We start from the raw sequence: 17,024 nt of genomic DNA on the forward strand, positions 1-17,024 counted from the left end.
AAGGAAAAGGAATTGGCAGCACTCCAGGTTGAGTCAAAATCCAGATTTATTGACTGGACATCCAAATATGACAATCGTGACTTACCTTGTCACGAATGTCATATTTGGATGTCCAGTCAATAAATCGGGATTTTGACTCAACCTGGAGTGCTGCCAATTCCTTTTTCTTTATCAAGTTTTCACGGAGGCGAGCCGGGGCATGCACCGGTGTGAGTCATCAGGCAATTACACCACCTTGAGCAGTGAGTTCTTGTCTTTTCAGGACCTAACACCTGCCCACGTTGCCAAAATTATCAATACCTGGTTTATTGATCATGGTATCACTGTGCTTGATTGGCCAGCAAACTCGTCTGACCTAAACCCCATAGAGAATCTGTGGGGTATTGTCAAGAGAAAGATGAGAGACACCAGACCCAACAATGCAGATGAGCTGAAGGCTGCTATCAAAACATCCTGGGCTTCCATTATGGCTTAGCAATGCCACAGGCTGAATGCTTCCATGCCACCCCGCATTGATGAAGTAAATCCTACAAAAAGAGCCCCGACCAAGTATTAAGTGTATACTATTGAGTACATGGACATACTTTTCAGTAAGCCAACATTTCTGTATTAAAAAAAAAAAAAAAGATTTTTATGTATCAAAGTGATGGATCTCATCTAAGTGTCCAGTTCTAGGTTGGGCACCCCTTGCCATCCTTAAAGCGGAGTTCCGGGCACAAAAACGATATTTTTTTTTTTGTGCCCCTCCGCTAGGTAGACCTCACCTGAAAAGGAATTGGATAGTTATTTTTTTTTTTTTTTTGTTTACTTACCTTGTAATTGAAGATCGAAGATACTCACCTCAGAGTACTTCCTCCCTCGGAGCCGCGGCTCACCCCGTCACTTCCTGTCTCGCTATGATTCCTGGGAGCTGAACGTCATAGCTCCCAGGAATCAATGCGACGGCACTGGCCCCGCTCGTCATTTCCGGGCAACGCCGCATTCCCCTGCTAAACAGCTTCTGGGCATGCCCAGAAGCTGTGGAGGAATGCGGCGCCGCACCGGAAGTGACGAGAGGGGCCGGTGCAGGCGCATTCTGGGACAAGAAGACGCGGAAGAAGACACAGAAGAGGACCGCGCCGGCTTCAGCTGCCCACAAGAGAGATGGAAACGCTGTGGAAGAAATTTTATAAGTAAGTATTTCTTCTAAAAGGTAAGTGCGAACCGGGACAGATCAGAGGCTAGCCATTGTGAAATGTGCTAGCCCTGACTGTCCCGGGGGTATGTTTAGTAAAAAATGACTTCTGTGCCCGGAACTCCGCTTTAAATCACCAACGCTACTTTAGATTTTTTGTGTTTTTGTGTTTTTTTTTTTTTTTGCTTTTTTAGTATACATACCTTTTTTTAGTATACATACCTTTTTTAAAGGACCTATCTTCAATCCGGTCATGTGATGTCCCCTAATCCTCTTCCTAGTGGGCAGCCCTCCATATTATGCAGAGGACATTGCCACCTAAAGCAGAGCTTTATTAAAAAAACGAAAGTCCTGCTTATTCTCTCATTCTCTCCCCCAGCCTGTAACTGAGTTGTAGGTTTTTTGGGACCTTTTCTTATGGTTACCCGCTCCCACTTCCTCAATTCTTGCATAGGTAAAGATGATGCCGCCTTGTCTAAATTCCAAGATGACAGTGCTGGGGATCCAGCAGCAGTAAGAAGAATTGGCTGCTAAAGTGTCACCAGCTAAAAGTATCTGTAGCTCCTTTTACATTTTAAAATACCTGGTGAAGTTTCTTTTGAGGTGATATGCACTACTCTCAGCACCCGGCAATCCCAGGCCAGCCTAATCATTCACTGTGGGTGAGTCCTTGATGCCCTAGGACTACAACAAAATGGCGCTTGTCCGCACACTGCCTCAGCATGAAGTGAGCTCCTTTAGTAAAAAATGGCTTCAGCTACATCTCCTACCCATAGGAGAACCTCCTCTAACATGTTTTTCCCAGTAGGGGCTTAATTTTAAAGGCAAATTAAGCTGGAATAGCTCTAAAGGCAAATGAAGCTGGAATAGCGCGAGTTATAAAGAATCATAAGCCATAAAGGGCAATCGTCTAGAAGGGTCCAAAAACCAATTACATTTTATACCACTGAAAATGCCCAATATGTTATCCCAGCCGACTGGCTGCAATATTCGCAGGTGCTGGTCAGGTTGAACACTGTCTCGTCAGACGCATCAAGGACTACAACAAAATGGCACCCATCCGCATACTGCCTCAGCATGTAGTGAAGCTCCTCTTAGTTAGAAAATGGCTTAATCTTGGTCTCCTGCCCATGGGAGAACCCCCCTCTAATATGTTTCGTCCAGTTAAGGCTTCATCTTAGAGGCAAATGTAGCTGAAGTAGATCCTTGATGCCCTAGGCACACACGAAGTGTGCAGGATCTTTTAACGTGGAAAGGGAGCAATAGCGAAACCAGAGTAGAGTATAACAGATTTGATATTTTTGTTTTTGTTTTTTGTCTTTTTTTTTTCTTTTCCCACTTGGAGTGAGGCTTCAAACAAATGGCTACTACATGAAAACAAAACTAGTCATACACCTTTTTTATATATCAGCCTAGAAGTGAGATTGCATTACAAATAGGAAAAAGAAGCGAGTGTATGGGTTATCCAGCCATTGTGTGCTTAGAACTATGTGATAGTAACCACATATTTTTAATAGGATGAATACGTAGCTGTTGGGATAAAAAAAAAAATTGTGGTGTGTGTTATATTTGGTAAATTTCCTGATCTGTTTTATCACAGGGTCTCGTAGGGATGCTACTACTTCTCCCAGTGTTCCCAGTCGGAGGATGGAGATGAACGATGTCAAAACCTCACCAGAACACAAAGACCTCTTCCGGTAGGAGAGCATGCCAAATGTTTTTACTTAGCGGCTTTGTGAAACGCTGAAAACTGTAGAGTTTCAACATTCTTAAAACCTTTCTAATGATGGACTCTGCACAGATGTTAAATAAACTGAAGGTCATTATTTATCTATTAAAAAACATTCCATGTACAGTATTTATAAATGCATGTTGGGTAAATAGTTATGCATGTTGGGTAAATAGTTAAACTGCCTCTGATTTAGCACAATGGGTTGTTGAGGGGGGGGGGGGGGCAGTCTAAGCTAATCAGGCTCTGCTTCAGTACACAGGAGAAGGCCTCATGTATGCTGGACGCTTTGGCCATCTCTCCTGGGCGCCTTTCCTCCTGGAAGCAGCTTTTTGGCAGGAAAAGGATTGACGCGTGTAACGTGTTTAGTTGCATCAAGCGCTTGGGCATTTATTAATTTTATTGTCCAGAATAATAACTTATTTCAGCCATTGAAATGAATTAACGCTCAAGCGCTGAACGTGCCTAGCGTTAATGTGCGTCTACACACATCAAATGTTTTTTTTTATTCCAAATCGCCTCTACTCCTGGATGGGCTGGCAAGTGTTTTTTTGGGGTTTTTTTGGTTTTTGTTTTTCTGCCTCTATATGCCCCTGCCTCTAAACTCCTCTAAACATCTATGTCACATAGGCTAACCTGCAGGGGCATTTAGAAGCGGGGAAAAAAAAAAAATAACGCCAGATGCCCCTAAGAGTAGCATTAAAAACCTCCAGCGTGCATGAGGCCTAAGAGAGCAAAGGGCTGACCTCATCAGGGTACTGCTGCTACTTCTCTATCCATTGGGAAGGTTGGGAGTGTTGATTACTGGAGTGGGATGGTCAGGATTTCCAAAGAAGGTGTGAAATTGTACGCATAAGATGCTTTAAAATGGAAGTATAGGCAAAAACTTTAGGCTGCTTTCACACGGGCGGAAAAATTATACTGATTTTATTACATATGTTTTCTAGGAGACATGTTCCTGAGTGTAACAATCAGCAAAATACTTGCGTAAAGACGCGTATGCATACAGAATTAATTTTCCCCCCTTTCCTTAAACTTTACGCTTATACATTCCTTTATACGCATAGGCGCCTAAAACGCATGTTCTTAGATGCTGATTTATTTATTTATTTTTTTTTAATTCTGTTGCGAATCTGAATGCAGTGCATGTTTACGCACCTGTGTGAATGGCTCCATTGAAAATGCAGCTGTGTTTGTAATTAAAAAACACTTGTAACATTCGTGTATAGGTACAAAGTTACAATGCAAAGAGTGTTCATAATTCTACACCGGAGGTAAGTAAAAGGTATCGACGGCTACTGGATTTTTTTTTATTTAACCCTAGTTATGTCAGATAGCAATACTTGTACTGGTTAAGGGTGAGCAGCGGGAATGTGCCTTCCTCTTCAGGTTGTCGCATGTCTTGAGCGGGGGTAAGCCTTCGGACGGGTGTAGCATGTGTAGAGAAGGGCACATGCTGCTTCAAGGCTTACAGAGTCCTGAAGAAGGGTTGAGATGGTACCGATGTTGAGTATTGAGCCCTGCATTGTGGCATGGCTTAGAACAGGGCTTGACAAATTTGCTTTGCATGTAGGAGCCAGCTAAGAAAGGTTAGGAACTGTGTTTTTTTTTTTTTTTTAATTAATCAAATCTTACAGGTGGAACATATGTAACATTTTATCCTTTAATCCTTTCACAGCCAGAGCAGTTTTTGCATTTTTTTTTTTACATTTTTAAAAAATAATTTTAGTCCTGAAGATTACATAAAACCCCCAAACATATATTTTCTGAATGCAGACACCCTAGAGAATAAAATGGTGGTAGTTCCAATTTTTTCTGTCACACAATATTACTGCAAAGGTCTAGGAAACACCAAATTTCAATAAAAAAAAAAAAAAAAGAAAAACCCTTAAAAGTCATTTTAGGGGGCACAAAAACACAATAGATTACCCATATTTTGGGTAAAATATAAAAGTCAAGGTTGTATCGAGGTAATAGATACCCAACATGTCAAACCTTAAACATGCCAGTACCCTATATTTTCCATAGGCGGCTCTTTAAAAGCCCACTATAGGTCATCACTTTGGCCTTATGAAGGAGGCCTGGTGCTTGCATTATTGCTCTCGTTCAGACATGCGTGTCGAAATGGAACGTGTATCGCAATTGATGTTTTCAGGTGTATACGCCCCGCCATGTGTGTTTACGTTTGTACGTGCTTTATATGAGGGGGGGGGATTTTTTTTCCATTTTTTTTTTTTTTTGTTTTTTTTTGTAACAGGTTCTCTTTAAAGACATCCAGGGTCTAAAGGACCCTACATGTCTCCCCTGTGCTCCACTGAATGTAATGAAATGCGCATCACACTGCATTACATTCATGTAATGGGGAGTATGTCTGTTCTTCCCTCCCCTCTACCTGGCGGCACCCACTATGCTAGTCGTGGGCCTGCAGATGGGCAACCAGAGCCCTGGGATACATGCAGGGGTGACGCGTGGGGAGCATTTGGGCGACAGCCCAGGCACCAGGGGGGAGACTCTTGTCGCTATGGTGACTTGGTGCCTGGGGTTTGTCAAGCCCTGGCTTAGACTTAATAAGAGAGATAAGAGAAGGGAAAAAGAAAAGTGAGGGAAAAGGAAGAAATAGCAGAATGAAAAACAGAAGAAAAAAAAAGGGTGGGGAGGGGAAGAAGGGAAGGATCTACAGTGAGGGGGAAAAAGTATTTGATCCCCTGCTGATTTTTTACGATCCGTCTATAACTTTAACCACTCTGCAACCGCTCACAGTAATACTACTGCGGCAGAGTGGCTCGTTCCCGTCCAGCCACGTAGTATTAACGTGACTGGACTCCTCCCCTTCTGGGCGGCGCTTGCGCGCCGCCGGAGGCTCGCTCCCGCTGTTTTCATTCACAGCGGGAGTCGGGCCAGGGGAGGAGCAGCGGCGATCGCCGCTGCTCTTACCCGATCGTCGGGGATCGAGTCTGGAGATCCGCCCGCTGTGTGTAAACACAGCGGGCGGATCTCCATAGTGACAGGGAGTGACAGATCGGACTGTTCAGCATAGCTGGACATCCGATCTGTCCATGAATCACATAGTCACCTCCCCCCCTACACGTCAGTAAGCACCAGGCATACATTAACCCCTCCCTCTCCAATAAAATTAACCCCTTCCCTGCCAGTGTCATTTTTACAGTAACAGTGCATATATATAGCACTGATTACTGCAGTAATGTCACTGGTACCCCCAAAAGTGTCAAAAATGTCAGTCAGGGGTCCGGTCTGTCCGCCGCAATGTCGCAGTCCCGCAAAAAAAATCGCAGATCGCCGCCATTACGCGTTAAAAAAAAACACCAAAAATGACAGAAATCTTTCCCTTTGTTAGTAAACGCAATAACTTTTGCGCAAACCAATCAAAATACGCTTATTGCGATTTTTTTTACCAAACATATGTAGCATAAAACAAATTGGCCAAAAACTTTTAAAAAAATTGGTTTTTACATCTTTTTTGGGGGGAATTTCATATAAAAAAAATGTGAAAAATATTGTTATTTTTTCAAAATAAACGCTCTTTTTTTGTTTATAGCGCAAAAAGTAAAAATCGCACAGGTGATCAAATACCACCAAAAGAAAGCTCTGTTTGTGGGAAAAAAAGGACGTAAATTTCGTTTGGGTATGGCGTCACACGACCGCGCAATTGTCAGTTGAAGTCGCACAGCGCCGAATCGCAAAAAGTGGCCTGGACGGAAGACAGCAAAATCCTCCGGTTGTAAAGTGGTTAATGGTACGTTTATTTTAAGAGCGAGAGACAAAATAACAAAAAAAATTTAAAAATCCAGAAAAACACATTTCAAAAAAGTTATAAATTGATTTGCATTTTAGTGAGTGACTTAGTACTTGGTGACCGTTAAACCCTTGTTGGCATTCAGAGGTCTGATGTTTTTTGTAGTTGGCCACCAGGTTTGCACACCTCTCAGGAGGTATTTTGTCCCACTCTTTGCAGATCCTCTCCAAGCCATTAAGGTTTCAAGGCTGATGTTTGGTAACTCAAACCTTCAGCTGTTCTGTCCCCTTTGTAGAAAAACACCCACAAAGCAAAATGTTTCCACCTCCATGTTTGATGGTAATGATGGTGTTATTGGGGTCATAAGCAGCATTCCTCCTCCAAACACAGCGAGTTGAGTTGATACCAAAGAGTTCAATTTTGGTCTCCTCTGACCACAACACTTTGACCCAGTTCTCCTCTGAATCATTCAGATGTTCAATAGCAAACTGAAGACGGGCCTGTACATGTGCTTTCTTGAGCAGGGGGACCTTGCGGGCGCTGCAGGATTTCAGTCCTTCATGGCGTAGTGTGTTACCAAGTGTTTTTCTTGGTGACTATGGTCCCAGCTGCCTTAAGATCATTGACAAGATTCTCCTGTGTAGTTCTGGGCTCATTCCGAACCTTTCTCAAGATCATTGACACTCCACGAGGTGAGATCTTGCATGGAGCCCCAGACCGAGGGAGATTGACAGTTAATAATCGCACCAACTGTTGTCACCCATTTACCAAGCTGCTTGGCGGTGGTCTTGTAGCCCATTCCAGCCTTGTGTAGGTCTACAATCTTGTCCCTGACATCCTTGGACAGCTCTTTGCTCTTGGCCATGGTAGAAAGATTGGAATCTGATTGATTGCTTCTGTGGACAGGTGTCCCTTTAGGAGGGTGCTCCTAATCTCAGCTCGTTACCTGTATAGAGGACACCTGGGAGCCAGAAATCTTGTTGATAGGGGATCAAATACTTATTTCACTCTTTAAAATGCAAATCAATTCATAACTTTTTTGAAATGTGTTTTTCTGAATATTTTTGTTGTTATTCTGTCTCTCACTGTTAAAATAAACCGACCATAAAAATTATAGACTGATCATTTCTTTGTCAGTGGGGAAACTTTAAAGCGGAGTTCCGGGCACAGAAATGATTTTTTGCTGAACATACCCCCGGGACAGTCAGGGCTAGCACATTCCACAATGGATAGCCTCTGATCTGTCCCGGTTCGCACTTACCTTTTAGAAGAAATACTTACTTAGAAAATTTCTTCCACAGCGTTTCCATCTCTGTTGTGGGCAGCTGAAGCCGGCGCGGTCCTCTTCTCTGTCTTCTTCCGCGTCTTCGTGTCCCAGAATGCACTGCACCGGCCCCTCTCGTCACTTCCGGTGCGGCGCCGCATTCCTAAACAGCTTCTGGGCATGCCGGGCGTCGCCCGGAAATGACGAGCGGGGCCGGTGCCGTCGCATTGATTCCTGGGAGCTATGACGTTTAGCTCCCAGGAATCATCGCGAGGCAGGAAGTGACGGGGTGAGCCGCGGCTCCGAGGGAGGAAGCAGTCAGAGGTGAGTATTTACGATCTTCAATAAAAAGGTGAGTAAACAAAAAAAATTAAAATAACTATCCAATTCCTTTTCAGGTGAGCTCTACCTAGCGGAGGGGCACAAAAAAAAAATAGTTTCTCTTACGTCCTCCGACAGTCGCCGCCTCTTCATATTCGTCACATATGGGGTATTAGACTTTGCTCCGAAGGAGTAGCTAGGCAACAGAATATGTTAACAATAAAGCTTTTAACATATCCCACCCTCAAGGGGTGGTCCCCTCAGTCAATACCCTCCTACTTCCTGCAACCATATCTCAGTTTTAATGTCTAGCTTGTCAGGAGTGGCTGGCTCTCTCTGTGCTGGGACTTTCTGTCCCAGACTCTTTCTTCTTTTTAAAATTTTGTTTGAGTTTTCTCTCTACCTTTACTTAGCTGTTATTTTGTCAGCGTTAGTTCTTCGGATGAAGAGGATCATGCGGACTGGGTCTCGGGCTGATCCCCCTGGTCGCAGGTCGTGGGTCAGTGGCTTCCCAGTCTGCCATCGAGCGTTCAGCCAGGTAACGCTCCTGGCACAGTGAACGACCCATCCCTGTTAGGTGCAGGGATGATTGGTGAGGTGGCTACCTCACTGGACGCTGTGCGGTTTCTTAACCCCCATTGTGTGCGTCTTGAATGCGACTCTCCCTGCCTCATGTGCAGCAGTTTGTTCGCCTGTGCGGGTCCCCCACGCCATGTGAGGTAAGTGTATTTATGTGGGGACCTGTCTGTCTGGGGGGGTGTCAGTCTGGGACTGTGTAACCTGCCTCTATTCACACTGCTTGTCTCCCTATCTCTCGGCTGCATGCTGTGGGCTGCAAGGGGGGGGGGGGAGCTGTATGACACTGTGTGTGTGTCAGACTGGTCAGTGTGAGAAGCTGTGTGCTGTGGGGCATGTTTTTTTGGCATGTTTGGGCATATACAGCGATCGCTGCGGCGATCTGACATGTATTCTGATTTTGGAATATAATGTGTGTTTTAATGCACTGTGGAGCGGCGGTTTCGGCGCCAAACGACGCCATTTTGCCTACACTCGCTCCGGCCGCATGTTTTACATGCATGGCGGCCATTTTCTTGTAGCCTCCATAGGCTTACATGGAGCGCCCTGGCAGCATCACTTCCTCTTTCCAGGAACACCGATCGAGGCAGCAGCAGCGGCGAGGGTCTCCTCAGGTTTTATCCTTCTGTTTCTTGCTATCCATTGCCTGTGTTAAGTTTGCATATTCCCTGTGGGGGTCTTATTGTGCTCGAGTGTGGTGCGGTGGGCTGCGCTTGCCGCGCTTGCTTAAAAGGGACAGTTAACCCTTTGTTGTCTGGCATTACAGGGGCAATGGATTCTCAGGAGGGCAAATTTCCTACAGCTTTGGTGGAAAGCCAGGGGACCGCTGTTTCCCCCCCGGGGGGGGATTTAGCCACTATTGTGGCTGGCCTTGCTGCTCAGGTGCAGATGCTGGTGGCTGCTCAATCTACTAAAAGGCCCAGAGTTGCTCTTTCCTCTGATTCTGAGGGTGAAGGTGATGGGGCTGTTATGGCGGGGGCCTCCTTATCGGGGTCCCGCTCCTCTCTTGATCTAGTGGGGTCTGAGGTGGAGGCTGAAGTTGAGGGGGTTGATAATTCTCCCCCTGGCTCGCCTGAAGAGCTTGCAATCATGGAGGAGTTGATTGCTTCCATTAAGCAAACGCTGCGTTTGCAGGACGAAGTGTGTCCCCCCGCTGCCTTGGCGGCTTATGGGACGCAGAGAAAACGCAGGACGCCGCAGGTTTTTCCCTGCAATGATGATTTTCAGCGCGCTGTTAAGGATCAATGGCGCAATCTGCGCAAACCTTTTGCGGTACCAAGTAGATTCAAGCTGCGTTATCCTTTTTCGCCTTCCACTGATGAAAGGTGGTGTGTGCCTCCCCCAGTGGATCACGCAATTGCGGTTTTGAACAAAGCCACTGCGATTCCTGCAGAGGATTCCCCTGTGTTCCGTGATGCCACGGATAGGAGACTGGAGTCTCTTGCCCGTCATACTTATTCTGTTACGGGTTCTATGCTTAAGGCTCTGTTTGCTTCTCTCATGGCGGCCCAGGCGATCGCAAGTTGGACGCAGATGCTTAGGCGCGTCCTAGTGGCCGATTCGGCCTCGCCGGCGACCCTGGATATGGTGGATCAAATCCACCAGGGTGTCATGTATCTGTGTGATGCGGATCTGGACCTGGTTCCGTTGGCTGCACGTGTGCACAGCGTGGCGGTGTTGTCTCGCCGCCTGGTTTGGTTAAAATGTTGGTCGGTGGACCAATCTTCACGTAAGACCTTAGCCAATCTACCTTATGATGGGTCTCGCCTTTTTGGGGAGTCCCTGGATGTGTTGATTAAGGGGATCACCGGGGGTAAGAGCACTCTCTTGCCCCATTTCCCCAAGGCTAAGGGGGCTTCTGGGAAGAAGCATGCTAATTTTCGGCCCCCTCGGGTCCTTTCGTGCCTTTCGGCCGCACTACAAGGGCAAACCGTTCAAAGGTCAAGGCTCTCAGAAGAAGCCCTGGTCTGGTAAACAGAAGTCTGGCCAATCCGGATCTGCAGCCCATAACAGTTCGGCCTGAAGGGGCGCCCTCACCCAGTTTTGGGGTGGGGGGACGCTTGCTCGGTTTTCTTCAGCCCTGGTTGGCCCGTGTGCGGGACAGGTGGGTTCAGGAAATCGTTCGATCTGGTTACAAGATCGAGTTTCTCTCTCGGCCGGAGAGCAGATTTTTTCCCTCAAATCTTCAGCTGTCTCCAGAGCGTTTGCGGGACCTGCACCTGGCGGTGCGGGACCTGAGGGCTCAGGGAGTGGTGGTTCCGGTGCCTCATCGGGACAGGTTTCGGGGGTTTTATTCCAATCTGTTCACCGTGCCCAGAAAGGAGGGCAAGGTTCGTCCAATTCTGGACTTGAAGGCTCTGAACCGCTCTGTGCGGGTTCGCAAGTTCCGCATGGAATCCCTGCGGTCGGTGGTGGCTGCCCTGGTTCCGGGGGAATTCATGGCCTCCATCGATTTGAAGGATGCGTATCTTCACATCCCCATTTTCGAGGGTCACCAGAGATACCTTTGATTTGCCATTGCGGAGGATCACTACCAGTTCGTGGCGTTGCCCTTTGGTCTCGCCTCGGCTCCGCGGGTCTTCACCAAGGTGCTTGCACCGGTTCTGGCATTATTGAGGGCCCAGGGCGTTTCTGTCCTGGGCTATCTGGACGACATTCTGGTTCGGTCTGCGACCAGCCAGGGTCTGGAGGAGGACCTGTCTGTCACGATGCAAACTCTGCAGGAGTTTGGTTGGACGATAAATTTTCCAAAGTCGACACTGAGTCCGTCTGTTCGTCTTCCCTATCTGGGAATGATTCTGGACTCGGTGCAGGCGAAAGTCTTCCTGCCGGAAGACAAACTCAGGACTCTCCAGGAAGAAGTCAGGTCCCTCAGGGATGTTCCGCACTCGTCTCTGCGGACGTGTATGAGATGTCTGGGATTGATGGTCTCGGCCTTCGAGGCGATTCCATTCGCCCAGTTTCACACGCGGGGTCTCCAAGCGGAGATCCTGTCCAGGTGGGACGGGCGACCTCAATCTCTGGATCTTCAAATCTCGTTGAGTCCTCGCACCAGAGGAAACCTTCTGTGGTGGCTCCAGTCCCCGTTGGTGTCCGGGGGCAAGTCGTTTCGTCCGATCTCGTGGACGGTAATCACCACGGATGCCAGCCTGTCGGGCTGGGGTGGAGTTCTGGGCGTTCTGTCCGCCCAGGGGACTTGGTCGGAGGGGGAGTCTTCCCTTCCGATCAACATTCTGGAATTGCGTGCGATAAGTCTCTGTCTTCATCGCTGGACGGACCGGCTGCAGGGCTGCCTGGTTCGGGTGCAGACGGACAATGCCACGGCGGTGGCCTACATCAACCACCAAGGGGGCACCAGGAGTGCCCGAGCGGCTCGAGAAGTGGCCGACATTCTGTCTTGGGCCGAGACTCATGTCCCGGCGATAACGGCAGTTCACATTCCGGGGGTGGAGAACTGGCAGGCGGACTATCTGAGTCGCCAGACCCTGGATCAGGGGGAATGGTCTCTCCACCCGGCTGTCTTTCAGATGTTGTGCGCGAAGTGGGGTCTTCCAGATGTGGACCTGTTCGCGTCTCGTCTCAACTACAAGGTGAGGAGGTTCGTGGCAAGGACGCGCGACCCTCGGGCAGACGCTTCGGACGCGTTAGTGGCCCCGTGGCAGCAGTACAGGCTGATGTACGCGTTTCCACCGATTCAGTTGCTGTCCAGGTTCCTTCGCAGGTTTCACTCGGAACGCAACACGGTGATTCTTGTCGCACCGGACTGGCCTCGCCGGTCCTGGTACGCAGACCTCGTGAATCTGGCGGTCGACGCCCCGTGGCGTCTGCCTCTTCGAGACGATCTACTGTCTCAAGGACCGATATACCATCCTGCTTTACAGTCGCTGGCTTTGACGGCCTGGCTGTTGAGACCGAGGTCCTGAAGGAGAGGGGTCTCTCTCCAGAGGTCGTTCATACTTTGATCAATGCGAGGAAGTCTTCCTCAGGGAAGGTTTATTACCGTACTTGGAAGGCCTATTTTGCCTGGTGTGAGTCCAGGGGGTTCTCACCCCGCACGTACTCGGTTTCCCGTGTGCTGTCTTTCCTTCAAACGGGTGTTGATCAGCGTTTGGCGCTGGCTACGATAAAGGGTCAGGTGTCTGCACTGGCCGTTCTGTTTCAACGTCCCGTGGCTTCCAGTTCCTTGGTTGGCACCTTTGTTCAGGGTGTGCGGCATCTGGTCCCCCCTAGGCGGGATCCTCTGCCCCCTTGGGACTTGAATCTCGTTCTATCTGTGTTACAACGTGCTCCTTTTGAACAGATCAGGGAGATCTCGTTGTCTATGTTGTCCAAAAAGGTCGCCTTTTTGGTGGCGATCACTTCGGCTCGCAGAGTGTCGGAGCTGGCGGCTTTGTCCTGCAAGTCTCCGTACCTGGTTATTCATTTGGATAAGGTGGTCTTGCGACCTAATCCTTTGTTCCTTCCGAAACGAGTTTCGGAATTCCATCTTAATGAGGATATTGTCTTGCCTTCGTTGTGCGCGAAGCCTAAACATCCAAGGGAGGTGAGATTGCATTCTCTGGATGTTGTTCGGGCGGTAAGGGTTTACCTTAAATCGACTGAGTCCTTTCGAAAGACGGACTCCTTGTTTGTTCTTCCAGAGGGTCCTCGGAAGGGCATGGCGGCTTCGGCCTCTACCATCGCCAAATGGATCAGGCAGACCATTGAACAGGCCTATGCTTTGCAGGGGAAGGTTCCCCCTGTGCCTGTGAAGGCGCACTCTACTAGATCTCTGAGTACGTCTTGGGCCTGTCGTCATGGGGCTTCTGTAGCCCAGGTGTGTAAGGCGGCGACTTGGTCGACCGTGCACACTTTCACAAAATTCTACAAAGTAGATGTTCAGGCATCGGCGGATGCTTCCTTTGGCCGCAAGGTTCTTAGTGCGGCTGTTCCCTAGGGTCCCTTGTTGGGGACTCCTGGCTGTTGGGATAAGTTTTGTATCCCCTGGTTTTTTGTCTTTTCCTGGGTTGTTGCTCCTTTTGAGCACTTGTTTTTTGCTGTTGCCCAGCTGGTTTCCTTCCTTTGGTAAGGTTCCTTTCTTTGATGCGGAGACTGCGTTGCCTTTCGGCGCGGATGCGTTTCCCACCCCTCATGTTTGCACTGCTTTGGGACGTCCCCATATGTGACGAATATGAAGAGGCGGCGACTGTCGGAGGACGTAAGAGAAAACTGAATTTTTGTAAAATCTTACCTGTAAAATTCCTTTCTCTGAGTCCTCCGACAGTCGCCGCCCCCGCCCCTCTTTTGGGGTTTGAATGTATACTCTACTGCTATTCCACTAAAACTGAGATATGGTTGCAGGAAGTAGGAGGGTATTGACTGAGGGGACCACCCCTTGAGGGTGGGATATGTTAAAAGCTTTATTGTTAACATATTCTGTTGCCTAGCTACTCCTTCGGAGCAAAGTCTAATACCCCATATGTGACGAATATGAAGAGGCGGCGACTGTCGGAGGACTCAGAGAAAGGAATTTTACAGGTAAGATTTTACAAAAATTCCGTTTTTTGTGCCCGGAACTCCGCTTTAAGTAGGACCAGGAAGGACCCAGCATTTTGAGGCGAACCCTTAGATGGCGGCTAGATGCCTGTTAAACTGACCACAATGGGTCCCCTACAATAATTGAAGATCCAGGGGTTCCAGATTTTCTCAAATTTCTTGATTTTGTCCTGCAGAACTGCTGCCAACTTTTCATTAATTTTTTACATCACCTTAGTTTTGACCTGTGTTTACAGTCAGAACCCCTGATTTCAGAAGTACGTAAATTTTTCACATGCTTTGGTACAAAAAAAGTTGCTGACGTTTTCGTGAATTTGGCGCAAGGATTACAACTACATCCACACCGCCAGAAATGTTTTGCAAATTTGAATGAATCTTGAATGAAATTTGTTGAATCATCCACATTATGTCTGTCAAAGCAACAAATAGGTGATTGCACCAGATCTTTTCAGGTATTATGGTAAAACGGTCATCTTATTGTCTTCAAAAGATCCTTGTAAATATTCTTTCTTTTTTTAAATCACTCAGCGGCTTCATTAAACCAGGATTGAATCACTGGGCTGGAGGCCTCTAAAGGATGCTGGGTCAGGATTTGTAAGCAGCAATGTAATCCATAACATATTATAGTGAATGGGGTGTTCGGTAGCGTGCCTCCATCAATATGCAGTGCACTCCTTTCAGCAGCATCCTCGCTCTCGCTTTTCTCTCGACCATGAACCACGGGGCAGAAGAGGGGTCTGTGCCTATAAATCTATTTGTTTATTGCCTGGCACTGGAAATCCTCTGTAATTGAAACTTACCTGGAATTGAGACGTTCTCCCCGTGTATGGAACGAGCCTTCTTTTGAATATAAATTGAAAATCAAGCCTTGGTAATTGACGGGAACAGTTACCTGCCTCCCATAATCCTGCCTGATTGGGATTGGCGTCTCAGGCCGTCTCAGGCATTTGATATAAATTTAAATGCATTACTTTTGAAATGGAGCTTAATTATATTCAGGAATATTATTTCTCGCTAGTGGCAGCTTTCTCATGCCTATTTTCATCAATATTTCATCCCCAGATGGGATAAGAGACAAATTCCCTGAAATAGAGGGTGAATAAACCACTTTAGAGGTGGGAGAGCCTCTAAATGCTTCGGCGAAGAGGCAGCCGCAATTATCCTGGGCTGTTTGCGAGGCTTATTTCTAAAAGAGAGCTCATATCTAGCCTAGGTTGATGCTTATTATATTGGTGTAAAAGGGTATTAATGTACCTAGATGTCTGTACAACGAGTTCCTCTGCTGGGTTAACCCCTGAATGTATGCATACACAACCACTAAATATTATATGAAGGGTAATTTTCGGTATTTCTAAATCTGTACCTTTTTTATATTGAAATCATTCCTGATGATCTTGCCATGACGGTCCTGGTGTAGAGGACAGCGTACACACACACGATTATCAGATGTCACGGGCCCTTCCTCTTCTCCAGTGGTGGACCAGCAGTGAAGTTATGACTGTTCTGGCCATTGTCCTTGGCCAAGTTGATGGCCATTCTGTGCAGTACTCTAAGCCCAGGCTGCGTAATGGCTTTCTCCCAGAGGGTGGGTTCATGACAGCCTGGGCTAGGAAGAAACGGGTTGATTGATGGGCAGATAACATCATCTAATGGTGGAGAGATAGTATAGAAAAGGCTTTTTTAGAGTTCTGCTTTCAAAAAAATATCTAATTTGTTACAGGGGTTTTTTTTTTACCATGTAAATATTGTGCAAAACAAGAACTTGCATTTGCACGAACACGTATACGAGAAAATGTGCATAAATACGCACAAATGTATACCAAAAAAAAGTCATAAAAAGTAGAAGCTGAAACAGGAGTATCGTGTGCTAGAGGTGTAACTGGCTCTTGCAGTGGTGTAGTAGCTTATGTGTGCGTGCGTATGTATGTGTATGTATAGATGTGTATATATATATATATATGTCAGGTTGGATGGTAAACGTTGGTGGACAGCCATTTATAGGTCTCTCCAGAGATGCTCAATTGGGTTTAAGTCAGGGCTCTGGCTGGGCCATTCAAGAACAGTCACGGAGTTGTTGTGAAGCCACTCCTTCGTTATTTTAGCTGTGTGCTTAGGGTCAATGTCTTGTTGGAAGGTAAACCTTCGGCCCAGTCTGAGGTCCAGAGCACTCTGGAGAAGGTTTTTGTCCAGGATATCCCTGTACTTGGCCGCATTCATCTTTCCCTCAATTGCAACCAGTCGTCCTGTCCCTGCAGCTGAAAAACACCCCCACAGCATGATGCTGCCACCACCATGCTTCACTGTTGGGACTGTATTGGACAGGTGATGAGCAGTGCCTGGTTTTCTCCACACATACCGCTTAGAATTAAGGCCAAAAAGTTCTATTTTGGTCTCATCAGACCAGAGAATCTTATTTCTCACCATCTTGGAGTCCTTCAGGTGTTTTTTTAGCAAACTCCATGCGGGCTTTCATGTGTCTTACACTGAGGAGAGGCTTCCGTCGGGCCACTCTGCCATAAAGCCCCGACTGGTGGAGGGCTGCAGTGATGGTTGACTTTCTACAACTTTCTCCCATCTCCTGACTGCATCTCTGGAGCTCAGCCACAGTGATCTTTGGGTTCTTCTTTACCTCTCTCACCAAGGTTCTTCTCCCCCGATAGCTCAGTTTGGC

General features: G+C 47.3%; 1 protein-coding gene across 1 annotated transcript in view; it reads left to right on the forward strand.

Moving 5' to 3' along the window:
- KIAA1328 overlaps positions 1–17,024 on the forward strand; it is a 350,490-nt gene that overhangs the window by 271,384 nt on the left and 62,082 nt on the right. The window contains exon 10 of the mRNA XM_082274183.1: positions 2,775–2,871. Within this exon, the coding sequence (XP_082130309.1) occupies positions 2,775–2,871 (97 nt within the window). The remainder of the gene's footprint in view (positions 1–2,774; positions 2,872–17,024) is intronic.

This window comes from Pelophylax lessonae (assembly GCF_965119305.1).
Source record: "Pelophylax lessonae genome assembly, chromosome: 1".
Taxonomy (NCBI): domain Eukaryota; kingdom Metazoa; phylum Chordata; class Amphibia; order Anura; family Ranidae; genus Pelophylax; species Pelophylax lessonae.